Source organism: Antechinus flavipes, chromosome 1, assembly GCF_016432865.1.
Source record: "Antechinus flavipes isolate AdamAnt ecotype Samford, QLD, Australia chromosome 1, AdamAnt_v2, whole genome shotgun sequence".
NCBI lineage: Eukaryota > Metazoa > Chordata > Mammalia > Dasyuromorphia > Dasyuridae > Antechinus > Antechinus flavipes.
In genome coordinates, this window is record NC_067398.1 from 243847089 (window position 1) to 243863934 (window position 16846).

Genomic DNA, 16846 nt, shown 5'->3' on the forward strand with positions numbered 1-16846 from the left:
TTTAAACTTTTTAACCTCTGTACTAATTTGTAAGTAAATGGAACATGGCCATTTTAAACTGACAGGAAAGTTTTTTGTTCCCTTAAAGCAGTTTTCAGAGCCTGCTTGAGTAGAGGGCAATAAAAACTTATCTGATTGAAACTCAGGAAGAAAAAAAATTAATTAGGAATATTGGGATGATTCTGAAATTATGGGAAATATAATTTTCCTATTGCCTTTGCATATCGATACCTTTATTACTAAAGGAAAAAAATAAGCAGCCTGATTTAGTTAAAAAGGAAGTTAAAGAGCAATACAATTCAAGCTCTGCCTGGACAGAAAAGAGAGATGCTAATTGTGGTTAGACAAACACTCAGGCAGGAAAAAAAGAGAGAGAGAGAGAACTTCTGTAAGAAGTTTGGTTTGATTCTGTTTAAATGTTAACATTGTAAGTTATGTTTTATGGAGTTATCTAGCTATTCACTAGATTGTGAATCTTAAAAGTTTTGAAGAGAACTGAAAAGAAGAATGCAGGTAATTTATGAAGGATTGGTTTGTAGGAACAATTAAAGGTTTGCATGATTTTAGGAAGTAAGAGAAAGGTTTTTGGCAGCAGGACAAAGAGGTGGTGGAGAGAGAAATGGGAAGAGGACTGTTGTCTTCAAAGATAAAGATTTGACTCACCCACCCCCCATTGCTTTCTGCTACTTTAGCTAAAGTTGTTGGAGACTGTTTAAGTATGTAGCACAAGAGAAGGAGAAAGTTGGGAAACTGATGGATTTGGGAAGAAACTTGATATTGGGAGAAAATAAATAAACTGATGGGCTAAATCGTGACAAAGATTCCCGTGTAAGAAATTGAGTGAGGAATCTCAGGAAATTTTTGTTCAGGATGGAGGAGTGGGGGAGGGTGGCCACTTGGAATCCTCTCCTCCCCTTATCCTGCTAAGTATGTTCTAGCCATTTTTTTTTAAATCAAGTTAATGCCACCCAAGAAAACGATAATAATGAGACATCATACCAAAATGTATGGGATGCAGCCAAAACAGTAATAAGGGGAAATTTCATATCCCTAGAGGCCTATTTACATAAAATAGAGAAAGAGAAGGTCAATGAATTGGGCTTGCAACTAAAAATGCTAGAAAAGGAACAAATTAAAAAACCCCAGTCAAACATTAAACTTGAAAAATAAAAGGAGAGATCAATAAAATTGAAAGTAAAAAAACTATTGAATTAATTAATAAAACTAAGAGTTGGTTCTATGAAAAAATCAACAAAATAGACAAACCCTTAGTAAATCTGATTAAAAAAAAGAAAGAGGAAAATCAAATTGTTAGTTTTAAAAATGAAAAGGGAGAACTTGCCACTAATGAAGACGAAATTAGAGCAATAATTAGGAGTTACTTTGCCCAACTTTATGCCAATAAATTCGACAACTTAAATGAAATAGAAGAATACCTCCAAAAATATAGTTTGCCCAAACAGAGGAAGAATATCCTAAACAGTCCCATCTCAGAAAAAGAAATAGAACAAACTATCAACCAACTCCCTAAGAAAAAATCCCCAGGACCAGATGGATTTACATGTGAATTCTACCAAACATTTAAAGAACAATTAACTCCAATGCTAAATAAACTATTTGAAAAAATAGGGATTGAAGGAGTCCTACCAAACTCCTTTTATGACACAGACATGGTACTGATACCTAAACCAGGTAGGTTGAAAACAGAGAAAGAAAATTATAGACCAATTTCCCTAATGAATATTGATGCTAAAATCTTAAATAAAATATTAGCAAAAAGATTACAGAAAATCATCCCCAGGATAATACACTATGACCAAGTAGGATTTATACCAGGAATGCAGGGCTGGTTCAATATTAGGAAAACTATTAGCATAATTGACTATATCAATAACCAAACAAAAACCATATGATCATCTCAATAGATGCAGAAAAAGCATGTGATAAAATCCAACATCCATTCCTAATAAAAACACTTGAGAGCATAGGAATAAATGACTTTTCCTTAAAATAGTCAGGAGCATATATTTAAAACAGTCAGTAAGCATCATATGCAATGGGGAAAAACTGGAACCTTTCCCAGTAAGATCTGGAGTGAAGCAAGGTTGCCCACTATCACCATTATTATTCAATATTGTGTTAGAAACACTAGCCTCTGCAATAAGAGTTGAGAAAGAGATTAAAGGAATTAGAGTAGGTAATGAGGAAACCAAACTATCACTCTTTGCAGATGATATGATGGTATACCTAGAGAACCCCAGAGATTCTACTAAAAAGCTATTAGAAATAATTCATAATTTTAGCAAAGTAGCAGGATACAAAATCAATCTCCATAAATCCTCAGCATTTTTATACATCACCAACAAAAGCCAACAGCAAGAGATACAAAGAGAAATTCCATTCAAAATAACTGTTGATAGCATAAAATATTTGGGAATCTAACTACCAAAGGAAAGTCAGAAATTATCTGAGCAAAATTACAAAAAACTTTCCACCCAAATAAAATCAGACTTAAATAATTGGAAAAATATTAAGTGCTCTTGGATAGGCCGAGCAAATATAATAAAGATGACAACACTCCCTAAATTAATCTATTTATTTAGTGCTATACCAATCAGACTTCCAAGAAAATATTTTAATGATCTAGAAAAAATAACAACAAAATTCATATGGAACAATAAAAAGTTGAGAATCTCAAGGGAATTAATGAAAAAAAAATCAAATGAAGGTGGCCTAGCTGTACCTGATCTAAAATTATATTATTAAGCAGCAGTCACCAAAACCATTTGGTATTGGCTAAGAAATAGATTAGTTGATCAGTGGAAAAGGTTAGGTTCACAAGACAGAATAGTCAACTATAGCAATCTAGTGTTTGACAAACCCAAAGATCCTAACTTTTGGGATAAGAATTCATTATTTGATAAAAACTGCTGGGATAACTGGAAATTAGTATGGCAGAAATTAGGCATGGACCCACACTTAACACCATATACCAAGATAAAATCAAAATGGGTCCATGACCTAGGCATAAAGAACGAGATTATAAATAAATTAGAGGAACATAGGATAGTTTATCTCTCAGACTTGTGGAGGAGAAAGAAATTTGTGACCAAAGATGAACTAGAGACCATTACTGATCACAAAATAGAAAATTTTGATTATATCAAATTAAGAAGCCTTTGTACAAACAAAACTAATGCAAACAAGATTAGAAGGGAAGCAACAAACTGGGAAAACATCTTCACAGTTAAAGGTTCTGATAAAGGCCTCATTTCCAAAATATATAAAGAACTGACTCAAATTTATAAGAAATCAAGCCATTCTCCAACTGATAAATGGTCAAAGGATATGAACAGACAATTTTCAGATGATGAAATTGAAACTATTACCACTCATATGAAAGAGTGTTCCAAATCACTTTTGATCAGAGAACTGCAAATTAAGACAACTCTGAGATACCACTACACACCTGTCAGATTGGCTAAGATGACAGGAAAAAATAATGATGAATGTTCGAGGGGATGCGGGAAAACTGGGACACTGATGCATTATTGGTGGAGTTGTGAACAAATCCAACCATTCTGGAGAGCAATCTGGAATTATGCCCAAAAAGTTATCAAACTGTGCATACCCTTTGATCCAGCAGTGTTTCTTCTGGGCTTATATCCCAAAGAAATACTAAAGAAGGGAAAGGGACCTGTATGTGCCACAATGTTTGTAGCAGTCCTGTTTGTAGTGGCTAGAAACTGGAAATTGAATGGATGCCCATCAATTGGAGAATGGCTGGGTAAATTGTGGTATATGAATGTTATGGAATATTATTGTTCTGTAAGAAATGACCAGCAGGATGAATACAAGAGGCTTGGAGAGACTTACATGAACTGATGCTAAGTGAAATGAGCAGAACCAGGAGATCATTATACACTTCAACAACGATATTGTATGAGGATGTATTCTGATGGAAGTGGATTTCTTTGACAAAGAGACCTAACTCAGTTTCAATGGATAAATGATGGACAGAAGCAGCTACATCCAAAGAAAGAACACTGGGAAATGAATGTGAACTAACTGCATTTTTGTTTTTCTTCCCAGGTTATTTTTACCTTCTGAATCCAATTCTCCCTGTGCAACAAGAGAACTGTTCGGTTCTGCAAACATATATTGTATCTAGGATATACTGCACCATATTTAAGATATATAGGACTGCTTGCCATCTAGGGGAGGGGTGGAGGGAGGGAGGGGAAAAATTGGAACAGAAGCAAGTGGAAGGGATAACGTTGTAAAAAAAATTACCCTGGCATGGATTCTGTCAATAAAAAGTTATTATAAAATAAAATAAAATATATAATTATAAAAAAAAAAAAATCAAGTTACTGCCGATGCAGCGAACTGATTTAAAGGGACAGACTTACTTTTAGACTAATTGACTGAATATTTGTTTCTTGATACATAATGGTTTTTTTGTTTGAGGAATATGGTCATAAATGTGATCCATATTTTGGTAGGATTATTTCTAAAAGTTTAAAGAATCTTTCAGATTCTCTTATGTGGTATTTGGTCATTCTGTGTAAGTTTTAAATCGATTGTATTGGGTCATCCTGAAGTTATTTACAGGGCCTCTGAAAATAATAGTTTTTCTTTGTCTTTTTGAGAATGTTTCTGTTATGGACAATATGCAATTTGGGATATTTTTCTATGTATTGGATATTTAAAAAGCAAACTGATTTGTATGTATAATGTTCACTTATGAAACATCTACTTGGATAATTGTTTAATTGTGAATTTGTTGAGACAAATTTCTTACTGTTATCACTATAAGGTTACAGTAAATATTTGTTTAGTATTTACCAGAAATTTGATTAATGGAACCTGTTATTGGAGATAAAATTTCTTGGGCTTATTGTTAATTAGTTAATGTTTTATGGGAGTTTTAAAGCTCCACTCACTGACAGTTAGTGGGACAATTTATTGGAATAAAACTGGGTTAAAGCTATTTTATCCTGTATGTGCTGAAGGTTGAGTTTTGACTACTTATGTTATGCTATAGTTAAGTTTTTGCAATTTTTTCTCCCATAACTGATTTCTATGGTCAGAGCAATGGTCAATAGGATTGTTAATGCAATTCAATTATGTCATGCCTTTCTGTTTTCAGTCTGATTATATGTAATCATTGTATCCTAAATGCTTAGGCAAATAAGTATTTAGTCTGGTCATCTGTCTGTTATTGGGTATTTGTGGGTTTTTTTAAGGTTTCTAAATGATAAGAGGACAATTAATAGTGGTGTGTGAGACCTAACTGCTGTTAAGACTTGAGACTACAACTGGTGCCTTCCTGTAAAGCAGTCATCTCTTCACATAGGAAGCTGCTGGCTCTTCACATTTTGCAACAGCCTTTTGGACCAGTCTTTTTATCTCAGACTGTTCTAACTTTTATTTGTGAGATTTGTGTCAAATCATGGATATTGACTTGCTTCTGGGACCTTGATCAGCTTTGATTGTCAGCATGACACACCCACCCTCTGCATGGACTGATAGCCACAGACCATCTTTGCCAGGATGCAGTTTTGACTCAGACTTGATGGACTGATATGGGGGACTGTGGGAATGGTTGATGACTGACTGTTAAACCTTGACGGGGTCATCTATTACTGTGTGTTTAAGATTTGGGATGGGATTTGTTACAACTATGTAACTGTTGCTGTTATGTTTGTGGGATTTTCAGGAAATGCTACTGTACTAGTCTGTTATATATAGGAATTTTGATTCACTCTTGGGATTTATATGTGGAATGGTCATTTGATAATTCCTTTCCATGAAAAAAAAAAGGGAGAATGAGATAGAACATTGGGGAAATGGGTATATTTTCCTAAAAATACCTCAAAGAATAAGAATCTCTTATTCAGACAATCAGACACTTGTCTTAGGACTGGCAATCTCTCTGATCTGTTTTTCCAGTTCTGTAACCCTAGTTCATTAATTAGTATTTCAGCAATCTCAAAGGACCTTATAGTTTGATATCAAGCATCTAAAAGTTTGGGGTTTGCCTGCCTTGATGGTCTAAATGTGCATAATCTGCTCTGCAATCTGATACTTTCTGTAGCCCTGTCTGTTCCTCTGGGCGGGGACAGGTGAAGCTACTCCAAGGCTCACCCTTCTTCCATGGAGAGGGTTGCCCCTCTGAATGGTCCTTGAACCCTTGAGCCCTGCTACTCTGTAAGCAGAGACTAAGTTAAGTGCACAAATGACTGCAGACCATCTAACGCACAGTGAACTGTCCATCTCAAACTGGATTCTCTGGCTGAGATAGTGCACCAACTGCAGAGGACCTGACATGCTTGCAACAGGGAGCCTTTGTCTTGCTGTTAAGTCTGGGGTTATTAGGAAGAGACTTGTCCTTGCATTTTTTTTCTTTTCTAGTTTTATTTTGGTTTATTTGCTTCACATAGGATTCAGAAGAGAGAGTGTGTGGAATGTTGTGCCATAGTCCTCTTTAATTGTCCTGACTCAGTTTCCCTAATTGGTTCTGCCTCAGTTTCCCTAAATTGTTCTGCCTTGGTTTCCTTAACTGTTCTGCCTCGATCCCTTTAGTTGCAAAACCCTCTTTGGTTCATTAAGAATGAGGGCCACTTGCTCTAAGGTTATAAATTGTTAATGTGAGACTCAAGATAAGGGGGAGTTCAGACTTCTTGGCTCCTATCAGAATGTCCAGTGTCTTTCACTACGCTGTCAGAACCAGATTGCTGTTCCTACTACTCTCAATGTTCTGACCCCACCCCTGCTTTGGTCTAACTCACATTCTCCACTGAATACTTTGAGAATAGAGTCCTGTCCAGTCAATCAAACTCTCCAATTAATAGAATGTTGGGAGCTCTCTGATCTCTATCTTGCCTCAGTTTCTCCAGTGTTACATTTGCCTTCTTGGTTCTCAGGTTGATGCACACTCTAGAGTGTCATCACCCATTTAGAAAAATCAGTGGACTTCCTTGCAGAGGTTGTCAAGTCGGTCAGGGATTAGGGAATTGCTTGCCTCCTTGTATAAGCGGTTAGATGAGGGGGGGGTGGGGGGGGAGGGGCCGCAGTTGTAAGGCTTCAATGTCCTGGTATCAATCACTCTAATCGCAGGTCCAATCCTCTTGTTCCTTCTCCCCCTTCTCATAGCTCCCTGTGTATTCCCTGTTGGCCTCAGATGAGTCACAACTATGAACATAAAAAGGAGGAAGTTAAATGGACAAAAGACTGACCCCCTCATCCCTGAGTCAAGGGGCCTCAGGCTTATAGGCAGACATTGCTCAAACTAAATTAAGGGAAGTGTTATGTTCAGACTGGGCCCCACCCCCCAGTTTATGAGACCCTAGATTTTCTGAGAAACGGTTGAAGTCCCAGCCTTTCTGAGAAGTGAGTGCCTAACAGAGTCAGGACAATATTGCAAAACATGTCAACAGGTTCTGTTATGTGCTCACTCCCATCCAGACATTTCCCTATTGTATTTTTTTTTTTTTTTTTTAAATTTTTTATTTAATAATTACATTATATTGACACTCATTTCTGTTCCGATTTTTTTTTCCCCTCCCTCCCTCCACCCCCTCCCCTAGATGGCAAGCAGTCCTTTATATGTTGGATATGTTGCAGTATATCCTAGATACAATATATGTTTGCAGAACCGAACAGTTCTCTTGATGCGTAGGGAGAATTGGATTCAGAAGGTATAAATAATCCGGGAAGAAAAACAAAAATGCAGATAGTTCACATTCGTTTCCCAGTGTTCTTTCTTTGGGTGTAGCTGCTTTTGTCCGTCATTTATCAATTGAAACTCAGGTCTCTTTGTCAAAGAAATCCACTTCCATCAAAATATGTCCTCATACAATATCGTTGTCGAAGTGTATAATGATCTCCTGGTTCTGCTCATTTCACTTAGCATCAGTTCATGTAGGTCTCTCCAAGCCTCTCTGTATTCATCCTGCTGGTCATTTCTTACAGAACAATAATATTCCATAACATTCATATACCACAATTTACCCAGCCATTCTCCAATTGATGGGCATCCATTCATTTTCCAGTTTCTAGCCACTACAAACAGGGCTGCTACAAACATTTTGGCACATACAGGTCCCTTTCCCTTCTTTAGTATTTCTTTGGGATATAAGCCCAATAGAAACACTGCTGGATCAAAGGATATGCACATTTTGATAATTTTTTGGGCATAATTCCAGATTGCTCTCCAGAATGGTTGGATTCGTTCACAACTCCACCAACAATGCATTAGTGTCCCAGTTTTCCCGCATCCCCTCCAACATTCATCATTATTTTTTCCTGTCATCATTTCCCTATTGTAAACGAGAAACTGTCAGTAATTTCGGAAATCTGTAACTGCAAGGCTGTACCGGATATGGTAAACACGTTTAAAAGTGTACCTTGCTAAAGGTTCAGGGCTGGTCTTTTCTAGCCTATCTAATGGAGGAGGTCAGTCCTGGCTGGGCAGCTATTAAAGGATGTTTTAAATTAAATAATCTGGTCTCAGCTGTCTATCTTGTGTCTGTCCATTTCATCACCACCCATCTCATAGGAACTCTCCTGCCCTGATTTTTACTCATTTCTTTCAGTGTTTTTTTTGTTGGACAGTCTGACACAAGAACTGAACTATGCTTGCTAGGTGCAGCTGAAAATGAGAGTGGTTAGGAGAAGGGAATGCTGGCTCTCCATGTTCCTTGATTAGTTGGAGGGGAAAAAAGAGCCTTGGACCTCAGCGGGACCTTCTCCCTTTCCTTATTACAAGCATCCTGCCTGGCTGCTCTGGGCCATGGAATCTGTAATCATATTGTTCAAGACTGCATCAGATTCCCTAGGCTCTTCTTTCTGGGACTGATGGGCAGCATGGGTAACTAGAACAGAATGAGGGAGGAAAACCCCAATCCCAAAATGCATCAGACCACCCAACTCCACCCAAAGCAGCGGCGAGTCACATCAGTGAACAGCCTCCTTGTCCTCTGCACCCCAAATCCCAGGGGTACCAAGCAGGGAGTAATCTTCCCCCTTCACATTCACAAAAAAATCTAGGATTTTCATTTCCCAATTCCAAGAATTCCCATAACTTAGGAACTTTCTGCTTTCTTGTAGGAAATCTTTGTGTGATCTAGTTCTCATCTGTCCTTCCGGCTTCATTCCACTGCTTTCCCCCTCCCCCCATCTATAGAAAGCAGGTGATCAGCTTTCTAGTTCAGGTAACCTTATGGACTAGATCCTATTGTTCCCTTCTTCCCACCTATCCTCCGGGAGAAGCATGGGGCCTTAGGGTGGGGCATTCAAACTCCCCTTTTACTTTCCTTAGCCCCTGGATTTCTAACTCCCTGGGATGGGCTAAAGCCCTAGAGGTGGGGCAGTTCTAGAGGTCAGTGGAATTGCTCCAGGCAACGGCTCCAGAGTATTAAAGGGAGAGGTCCTTCATCAATATTTCAGAGCTCTGGTGTCCCCAGACTCAGCAACACCATGTATCCAGCTGTGCTCTTTCTGCTACTTGGTAACTACTAGCTTTGGTTTACTTGGGGGGCAGGGCGGAGTAGTTACTACCATAAGAGATGGTCTTCATTGGCAAATGACACAGATCCCATAGAATAACCTTTGGGCATTAGGAAGGAAATGTGCTGCTCAGGTTCAGAATGCTTCTGCAAAAGCAGAAACGCATAATAACTACTAAAACCACCTATTGCTCTCTTCGGCAGAAAAAAGTATTTGATCTTCAGTTTGAGGATCAATGCATAAAGGCAGGTAATTTAGTGGGAAACATTAAATTTAACTATATTTTCTTGGGTGTGTTTTCCCAGCCTTCTACTCCATCCCAGGAAAGACACAATATACAGGTAAGATTTCTTTTCAGAAAGATGCAGTTTAAAGTGGGAGGTGCATTCAATCCTGGTTTTCCTTCATGAGCCAAAATCCTGTTTTTGAAAAACTGCAATAGGAATGTGATTTTTTTTTTCCCCCAGCCTTCACTTCTGCACCTCTCCAAGAAGAAATCCGAGAACTAGGTAAAGAAAGGCTGCAAAGGAGACAAACTCTAGCCTCTGGTTTTGGGAATTCATTGGCGTGTCTTTGCAACTGACTGTATGGGGATGATTGTTGGGGGTGAAATGGGTACCAGTTCTCATTCGGTCTCATAGACTGTTCTCATTTCCAGAATGTGGTCGACCTCTTCGCCAGGACCGCCTTGTGGGTGGCTCTGATGCACCTATTGCAAAGTGGCCTTGGCACGTAAGTGTCAACATATTTGGGAGTCAAATATGTGGCGGCTCCCTCATCTCTGAGTCCTGGGTTGTCTCTGCAGCTCATTGTTTCTTATTCCCAGAGTAAGTATAAAATCTATACATTTCTGTATTTGCCTACACTTACTCCCAATTTATACAATCCTGGAGAATGGACCCACTCAAAATTTTGCATGGCAGTCAAAAGAGTGCATCCATATCTTGGTCCATATAGATCCTTCCACTTAAGGCTGATCAGATTTAAGCTTTCCTAGAAATCAACTGAGCATTTAATCCTATAATTCTGAATAGTTACAAATTATCAAAGTTTAAGGCTGTTCTCCATAATTGTTTTGCTAATCTTAAAAAATGTATTTGCAACTTTTCCCTTTGTCACCATAATTACTAGCAAATTCTCTATTACAATGTACCACTTTTGACTTTTCTAATTCTCCTTTTCCCAGCAATTTCTCTCTCATTCCACCAGAGCGATTTAGTGTTGCTGTGGGTGTGCACTCTCAACTGTTTTTAATGCTAAACCCAGAGGTATCAGGTGGCATGCATCAGATAGTGAACGTGTCAGATATTCTGGTTCATGAGAATTACTCCGGAGCTATACATGGAAATGACATTGCTTTAATGCGTCTTGCTGAGCCTGTCAACTTCACAGAGTACGTGCAGCCCATTTGTTTGCCCCGAGCCAATCACAGTTTCCCTCATGGAGCTTCCTGCTGGGCCACAGGTTGGGGAGATGTCCAAGAGTCAGGTGAGTCTCCAAGGGGTGAGAAAAAAGTTTTTCAATGTCTGGATTCTGGGTATTTCTTTGGTCTTCGGATTTTTGTTTTATAAATTTGATTCCCTTTCCACAGCTCTACCATATTAAACAATTCCAACTGCACTCTGTATTTGGGATAGTCAAATAAACCAGTTCCTGACAGTTACTGTTATTTTAAGCAGGGATTATAGGGATAAACAGTGGATGATGACTTTGCTCTTGCCCACAGTACCACAATCCCTTCAGTCAGGCTTGATACTCCAGCAACTGGAACAGAAGATCATTGGACCCAAAGAATGTCAGTGTCTCTTCAACTCCAATGGTCCCTTTAATATTACTGTGAAATTGTTACCTACTATGCTCTGTGCTGGCTACAAGGAAGGGAAAAGAGATACCTGCCAGGTAAAATGGGGACCTATCCTCTGCTTCATCCAGCTGCCATTATCCTGTTAATAGTAGTTACTAAACCTTTGCTCCTACCGCAACTGGTACTGTACCTATTGCGTCTCCTAGTGGCTTCCCAATTTGATTTTCCAGATATACTTAGTATTTTCTTTTTTCTTTTTTATTCTTTTTTATTATAGCTTTTTATTGACAATACATATGTACAGATAATTTTTCAACATTGACCCTTGCAAAAACTTTTCCAACTTTTCCCCTCCTTCCCTTCACTCCCTCCCCTAAATGACAGGTAGCCCCATACATATTAAATATGTTAAAGTATATGTTGAATACAATATATGTATACATATTTATACAGTTGTCTTGCTGCACAAGAAAAATCTTTCCTCCAAGTCATGTCTTCTGTGCATATACTGACATGGCTGTTCTGGGTCAGAGGAAGGGAAGGGTGGTGTAGAAAGTCAGGATTGGGAAGAAGGTGGAGTTACAAGTACCAGATATACTTAGTATTTTCAAATTGGCAAAAAATATTCCCTTTTGCATCCTTTCCCTCTCTGCCCCTCCCCAAATTATTTAAGCACATTCTGCTACTTCCCTACTGGGAATTTCAAGTGTTGGCCACATAAAGGCTGCCCCTTATGCCTTTCCACTATGGATGTTCCCTGCTCCAGTATAGTTCATCTAGGCCAGTGGTGTCGACTCTGAGCACTTGGACGTTATCTAATTTCCACAGGGGGACTCTGGAGGCCCACTTGTCTGTGAGGAACAAGGCCAGTGGTTCCTGGCTGGAATCACCAGTTTTGGCCATGGCTGTGCAAGGAGGAACCGTCCAGGGATCTTTACAAATGTGGTGGCCTTTGAAGACTGGATCAGGGATCGAGTGGAAGGCGCAGCTTTCCCTGAGCAACCTGAACCTATCCCAGCACCTTTGGTAGAAGACTCTGAACATTGTACTATTGCCTTGCCAGGTAAAGGAGATTGCAGTAGGCTGATTTCTGGGCTGGGCAATGGGAATTAAGCCAATCTAAATGCTAACTTTCTTGACCAGAATGTGGCATTGCTCCCAGACCTGGTGACTGGCCCTGGAAGGCTGTAATAATTACTCCAGCATCTAAACCCTGCCATGGGGTGTTGGTAGCAGAGAAATGGGTTCTTGCACCAGGCAGCTGCTTTCTGGGGTAAGTAATAATGCTGTGAGATTGTCTTCCAGAAGGAAGAATGGGGAGGGGAGAGGGGGTTACAGGTCATGAATAACTTAATGGACAGTTGATTTTTTAAAATAACTTTTTATTGACAGAACCCATGCCAGGGTAATTTTTTACAGCATTATCCCTTGCACTCAACTTCTGTTCCAATTTTTCCCCTCCCTTCCTTCACCCCCTCCCTCAGATGGCAAGTAGTCCAATACATGTTAAATAGGTTACAGTATATCCTAGATACAATAGAGGTGTGCAGAACCAAACAGTTTTCTTGTTGCACAGGGAGAATTGGATTCAGAAGGTATAAATAACTCGAGAAGAAAAACAAAAATGCAGGCAGTTTATATTCATTTCCCAGTATTCTTTCTTTGGGTGTACCTGCTTCTATCCATCCTTGGATCAATTGAAACTGAATTGGCTCTCTTTATCAAAGAGATCCACTTCATCAGAATACATCCTCCTACAGTATCATTGTTGAGGTATATAATGTTCTCCTGGTTCTGCTCATTTCACTTAGCATCAGTTCATGTAAGTCTCGCCATGGACAATTGATTCTTGCTACATTTCCTCTGGTTAAGTAACTTTCTCCCCAACCTACAGCCTAAAAGACATCAGTAGTTGGCACGTGATGCTTCCACCCAAGGCACAAAGGATACCTATCCTCAGTGTACGGTTAAATGTCAACTTCACGCAGGATTATGAGTATGACCTGGCCCTCTTGGAGCTAGAAGTACCAGTGTCTTTTACTGAGGATACAAGGGCCGTGTGTTTACCCCGTCTGCATCACTACTTTTTGCCCAGTAGCCAGTGCCGTCTGATCCAATGGGGCCGGGGAGGTGAGTGTACAATTCCCTTCTGCACATTCACCTGAAAAAGCTAGGAAGCCTGGCAAGTCCTGCGGCTTTCCACTTTTGTTGTCTCCCCAGAGCCACCCCTGGCTTCCCCGTCCCTGTTGGAAGCTGAAATGACATCTAACTGGTGGTGTTATTGTGTCCGTGGCTCGAAGATGGAAGTGGTACCCGACCCCTTGGAGAATCCCAGCATCCTGTGTGCTGAGTACCATGAAGAGGAGAAAAATGGCTGTTGGGTAATAAAAGAGTTCTGATACTGTGTAAGGGAGCAGCGGGGCCTGACTAGGGTATCTGGGGCCCTGTCCATATTTCTAATAAACCTTTTATTTCTCAGATGGGAAGCCGCTGGGGCCTCCTGTGCGAGGAATCAGGATCCTGGTTTCTGGCAGGTATTTCATTTTTTTTATATGACCTTAGTGATCTCATCAAGATGGGACTCCCTTTACCAGTATAGATGAGTAAATAACAAACCATCCATACATTTATCTTGATCTATGCAATTCTTGTTCATGTGATAAGATAATGGATTCATAGTGAGAAGGGATCTCTCACTTTTTTTAAAATTTTTTTATTTTTTAAAACTTTTTATTGACAGAACCCATGCCAGGGTAATTTTTTTACAGCATTATCCCTTGCACTCACTTCCATTCGATTTTTCTCCTCCCTCCTTTCACCCCCTCCCCCAGATGGCAAGCAGTCCTTTATATGTTAAATAGGTTACAGTATATCACAGATACAATATATGTATGCAGAACCAAACAGTTCTCTTGTTGCACAGGGAGAATTAGATTCAAAAGGTATAAATAACCCGAGAAGAAAAACAAATGGAAGCAGTTTATATTCATTTCCCAGTGTTCTTTCTTTGTGAGTGTAGCTGCTTCTGTCCATCCTTGGATCAATTGACACCAAATTAGCTATCTTTATCGAAGAGATCCACTTCCATCAGAATACATCTTCAAACAGTATCGTTGTTGATGTATATAATGATCTCCTGGTTCTGCTCATTTCATTTACCATCAGTTCATGTAAGTCTCGCCAGTCCTCTCTGTATTCATCCCACTGGTCATTTCTTATAGAACAATAATATTCCATAATATTCATATACCACAATTTACTCAACCATTCTCCAATTGATGGCCATCCATTCATTTTCCAGCTTCTAGCCACTACAAACAGGGCTGCCACAAACATATTGGCACATACAGGTCCCTTTCCCTTCTTTAGTAACTCTTTGGGGTATAAGCCCAGTAGTAACACTGCTGGATCAAAGAGTATACACAGTTTGATAACTTTTTGAGCATAGTTCCAGATTGCTCTCGATGGCTGGATGTGTTCACAATTCCACGAACAATGTATCAGTGTCCCTGTTTTCCCACATCCCCTCCAACATTCCGCCTTATCTTTTCCTGTCATTCTAGCCAATCTGACAGGTGTGTAGTGGTATCTCAGAGTTGTCTCAATTTGCATCTTTCTGATTAATAATGATTTGGAGCATATTTTCAATTCATATGGCTATAAATAGTTTTAATTTCTTCATCTGAGAATTGCCTTTTCATATCCTTTCACATTTATCAAATGGAGAATGGCTTGCTTTCTTATAAATTAGTCAGTTCTCTATATATTTTGGAAATGAGGCCTTTTATCAGAAACTTTGACTGTAAAAATGGTTTTCCCAGTTATATTGTTTCCCTTCTAATCTTGTCTGCATTTGTTTTGTTTGTTAAAAAGTTTTCAATTTGATATAATCAAAATTTTCTATTTTGTGGTCAATAGTGATCTCTAGTTCTTCTTTGGTCATAAGTTTCTTTCCTCTTCCACAAGTCTGAGAGGTAAACTATCCTATGCTCTTCCATCTGGCAGGTATTTCAAAGCCTCCAGAAGATTGTTTTCGGCCTCGGGTCTTCTCCCCTCTACAACTTCAAAGCCTCTGGATCACACATACAGCCCTTACCTCTTACATGGAGGATCAGCTCAACTGGGACTTTACGGCTGTGACAACCTTTTTATTATTCTGTCCCTCCAAATCCAAGTTTGGAGGTGAGGAGAATCTTGGTTTCAAGTCCAACTCTTTGGGCAGGGAGGCAACAGGGAGGTTTGGGTTGAGGGATGCATTTGAGTAGGATTTCAAATGTTCACTGGTGAGTTTCAGCCTTGTCACCGGGAAGGAAGGGACTGTGGGGCCATAGAAATGAATCCTTAAACTGACTAATGCCTGCCTGTGCATCTTCCTTTTCAAGCTTGTGGCATTCAGTCATACAAAGATAGTAATCCATGGCCCTGGGTGGCAGAGGTGCACGGTGCCAGAGATGAAGCTTGCATGGCCACTCTAGTGAGCCCTGGTTGGGTCCTAACAGACACTCATTGTGTGGCCAGGTAGGTTTCTTTTGGGGGTGGCGGTGGGGGAAGTAGAGACTAGTCCATTTCTCTATATAATCTAAACAAATAAAACTGTCCTCTTCAACAGGCATGGCTCCATACCGTCCCGTCTACAGGTTAAACTGGGTAGAACACGTTTTGGTACCCCGGGCCAGGTGTCAAGGCCAGTCAGCAGCATTCATTACACCATGGGATCACCCCTAGTCCTACTGCAGCTAGAGACCAGGGTAGAAATGTCAGCTTCTGCTCTGCCAGTCTGCCTCCATATTGGACCAGTTTCCATAGATATGGACTGTTGGGTCGTAGGCTGGAAAGATATTGTAAACCGAGGTGAGCAAAGGGATGCTAGGATCCTAAAATAGGAATTTTGGGGGGGATCTAGGTCCTTTAAAAACTAGTAGATTGTAATGGAGGGATGGAGCTTTGGGGATTGATGCCTTCATGCGAAACATTGTCCTTTTGTTTCTGATGGGTCTCCCATTCTATTCCTAAGTCCCTGTGGCACTACCGGTCAGCATCTTAACCTCAAAAGAATGTCCCTCCCTCAATAAGCCCACCCTACCTCTGGAAACCATCTGTGTTGCATATCGCAGTGAAAAACTAGACAGATATGAGGTATGATGGTCTAGTGATGGGGGGAGGTAAACTGGGATTGGAAAGCTCTACTGAAGGGACATCAGGGGGTGGGGATGAGGTGTCAAGCCTTGGGAGTAAAGGAATAGGCAGGACCAGGAAGGTGTAAACCCTCTTTGTCAACTTCCCTCAATTATCAGTAAAATACTATCCTCATCCCACCTCCAGTAGTCCTGGAAGCTAAGCTTCTCTTATTCTTTCATGCAGGTTGACTCAGGGTCATCTCTCATGTGCCAACGAGGACCTGACTCCTGGGTCCTGATAGGCATTTCAATAAGGGGAAGCCAAGAACTGTTTGCCCCAGTGGGGACCCAACAGCCTTGGATCTCTCAGACTGTGTGGGATGCACCCTTTCTGTAATTCAACCAATGACTC

The 16846-nt window shown here is 39.9% G+C and overlaps 1 protein-coding gene across 1 annotated transcript; it reads left to right on the forward strand.

The window, feature by feature from the left end:
* Positions 1-9653: 9653 nt before the first annotated feature.
* LOC127545096 (polyserase-2-like) lies at positions 9654-16831 on the forward strand. The gene is made up of 15 exons (XM_051972150.1): positions 9654-9762; positions 9981-10022; positions 10172-10245; positions 10782-11001; positions 11240-11412; positions 12146-12380; positions 12461-12590; positions 13212-13447; positions 13538-13698; positions 13797-13851; positions 15323-15499; positions 15700-15835; positions 15927-16168; positions 16332-16453; positions 16679-16831. Exons 1-15 carry the CDS (start codon positions 9654-9656, stop codon positions 16829-16831), a joined length of 2265 nt encoding a protein of 754 aa, XP_051828110.1.
* The last annotated feature ends 15 nt before the right edge of the window (positions 16832-16846 follow it).

Excerpts from the sequence above, each read along its gene's own strand:
- LOC127545096 (XM_051972150.1), top strand. The coding sequence starts at position 9,654 with ATGCTTCTGCAAAAGCAGAAACGCATAATAACTACTAAAACCACCTAT. Across the intron at positions 10,023-10,171 it reads AGAAGAAATCCGAGAACTAG|AATGTGGTCGACCTCTTCGC; the intron begins GTAAAGAAAGGC and ends TCTCATTTCCAG. Across the intron at positions 11,002-11,239 it reads GGGAGATGTCCAAGAGTCAG|TACCACAATCCCTTCAGTCA; the intron begins GTGAGTCTCCAA and ends TCTTGCCCACAG.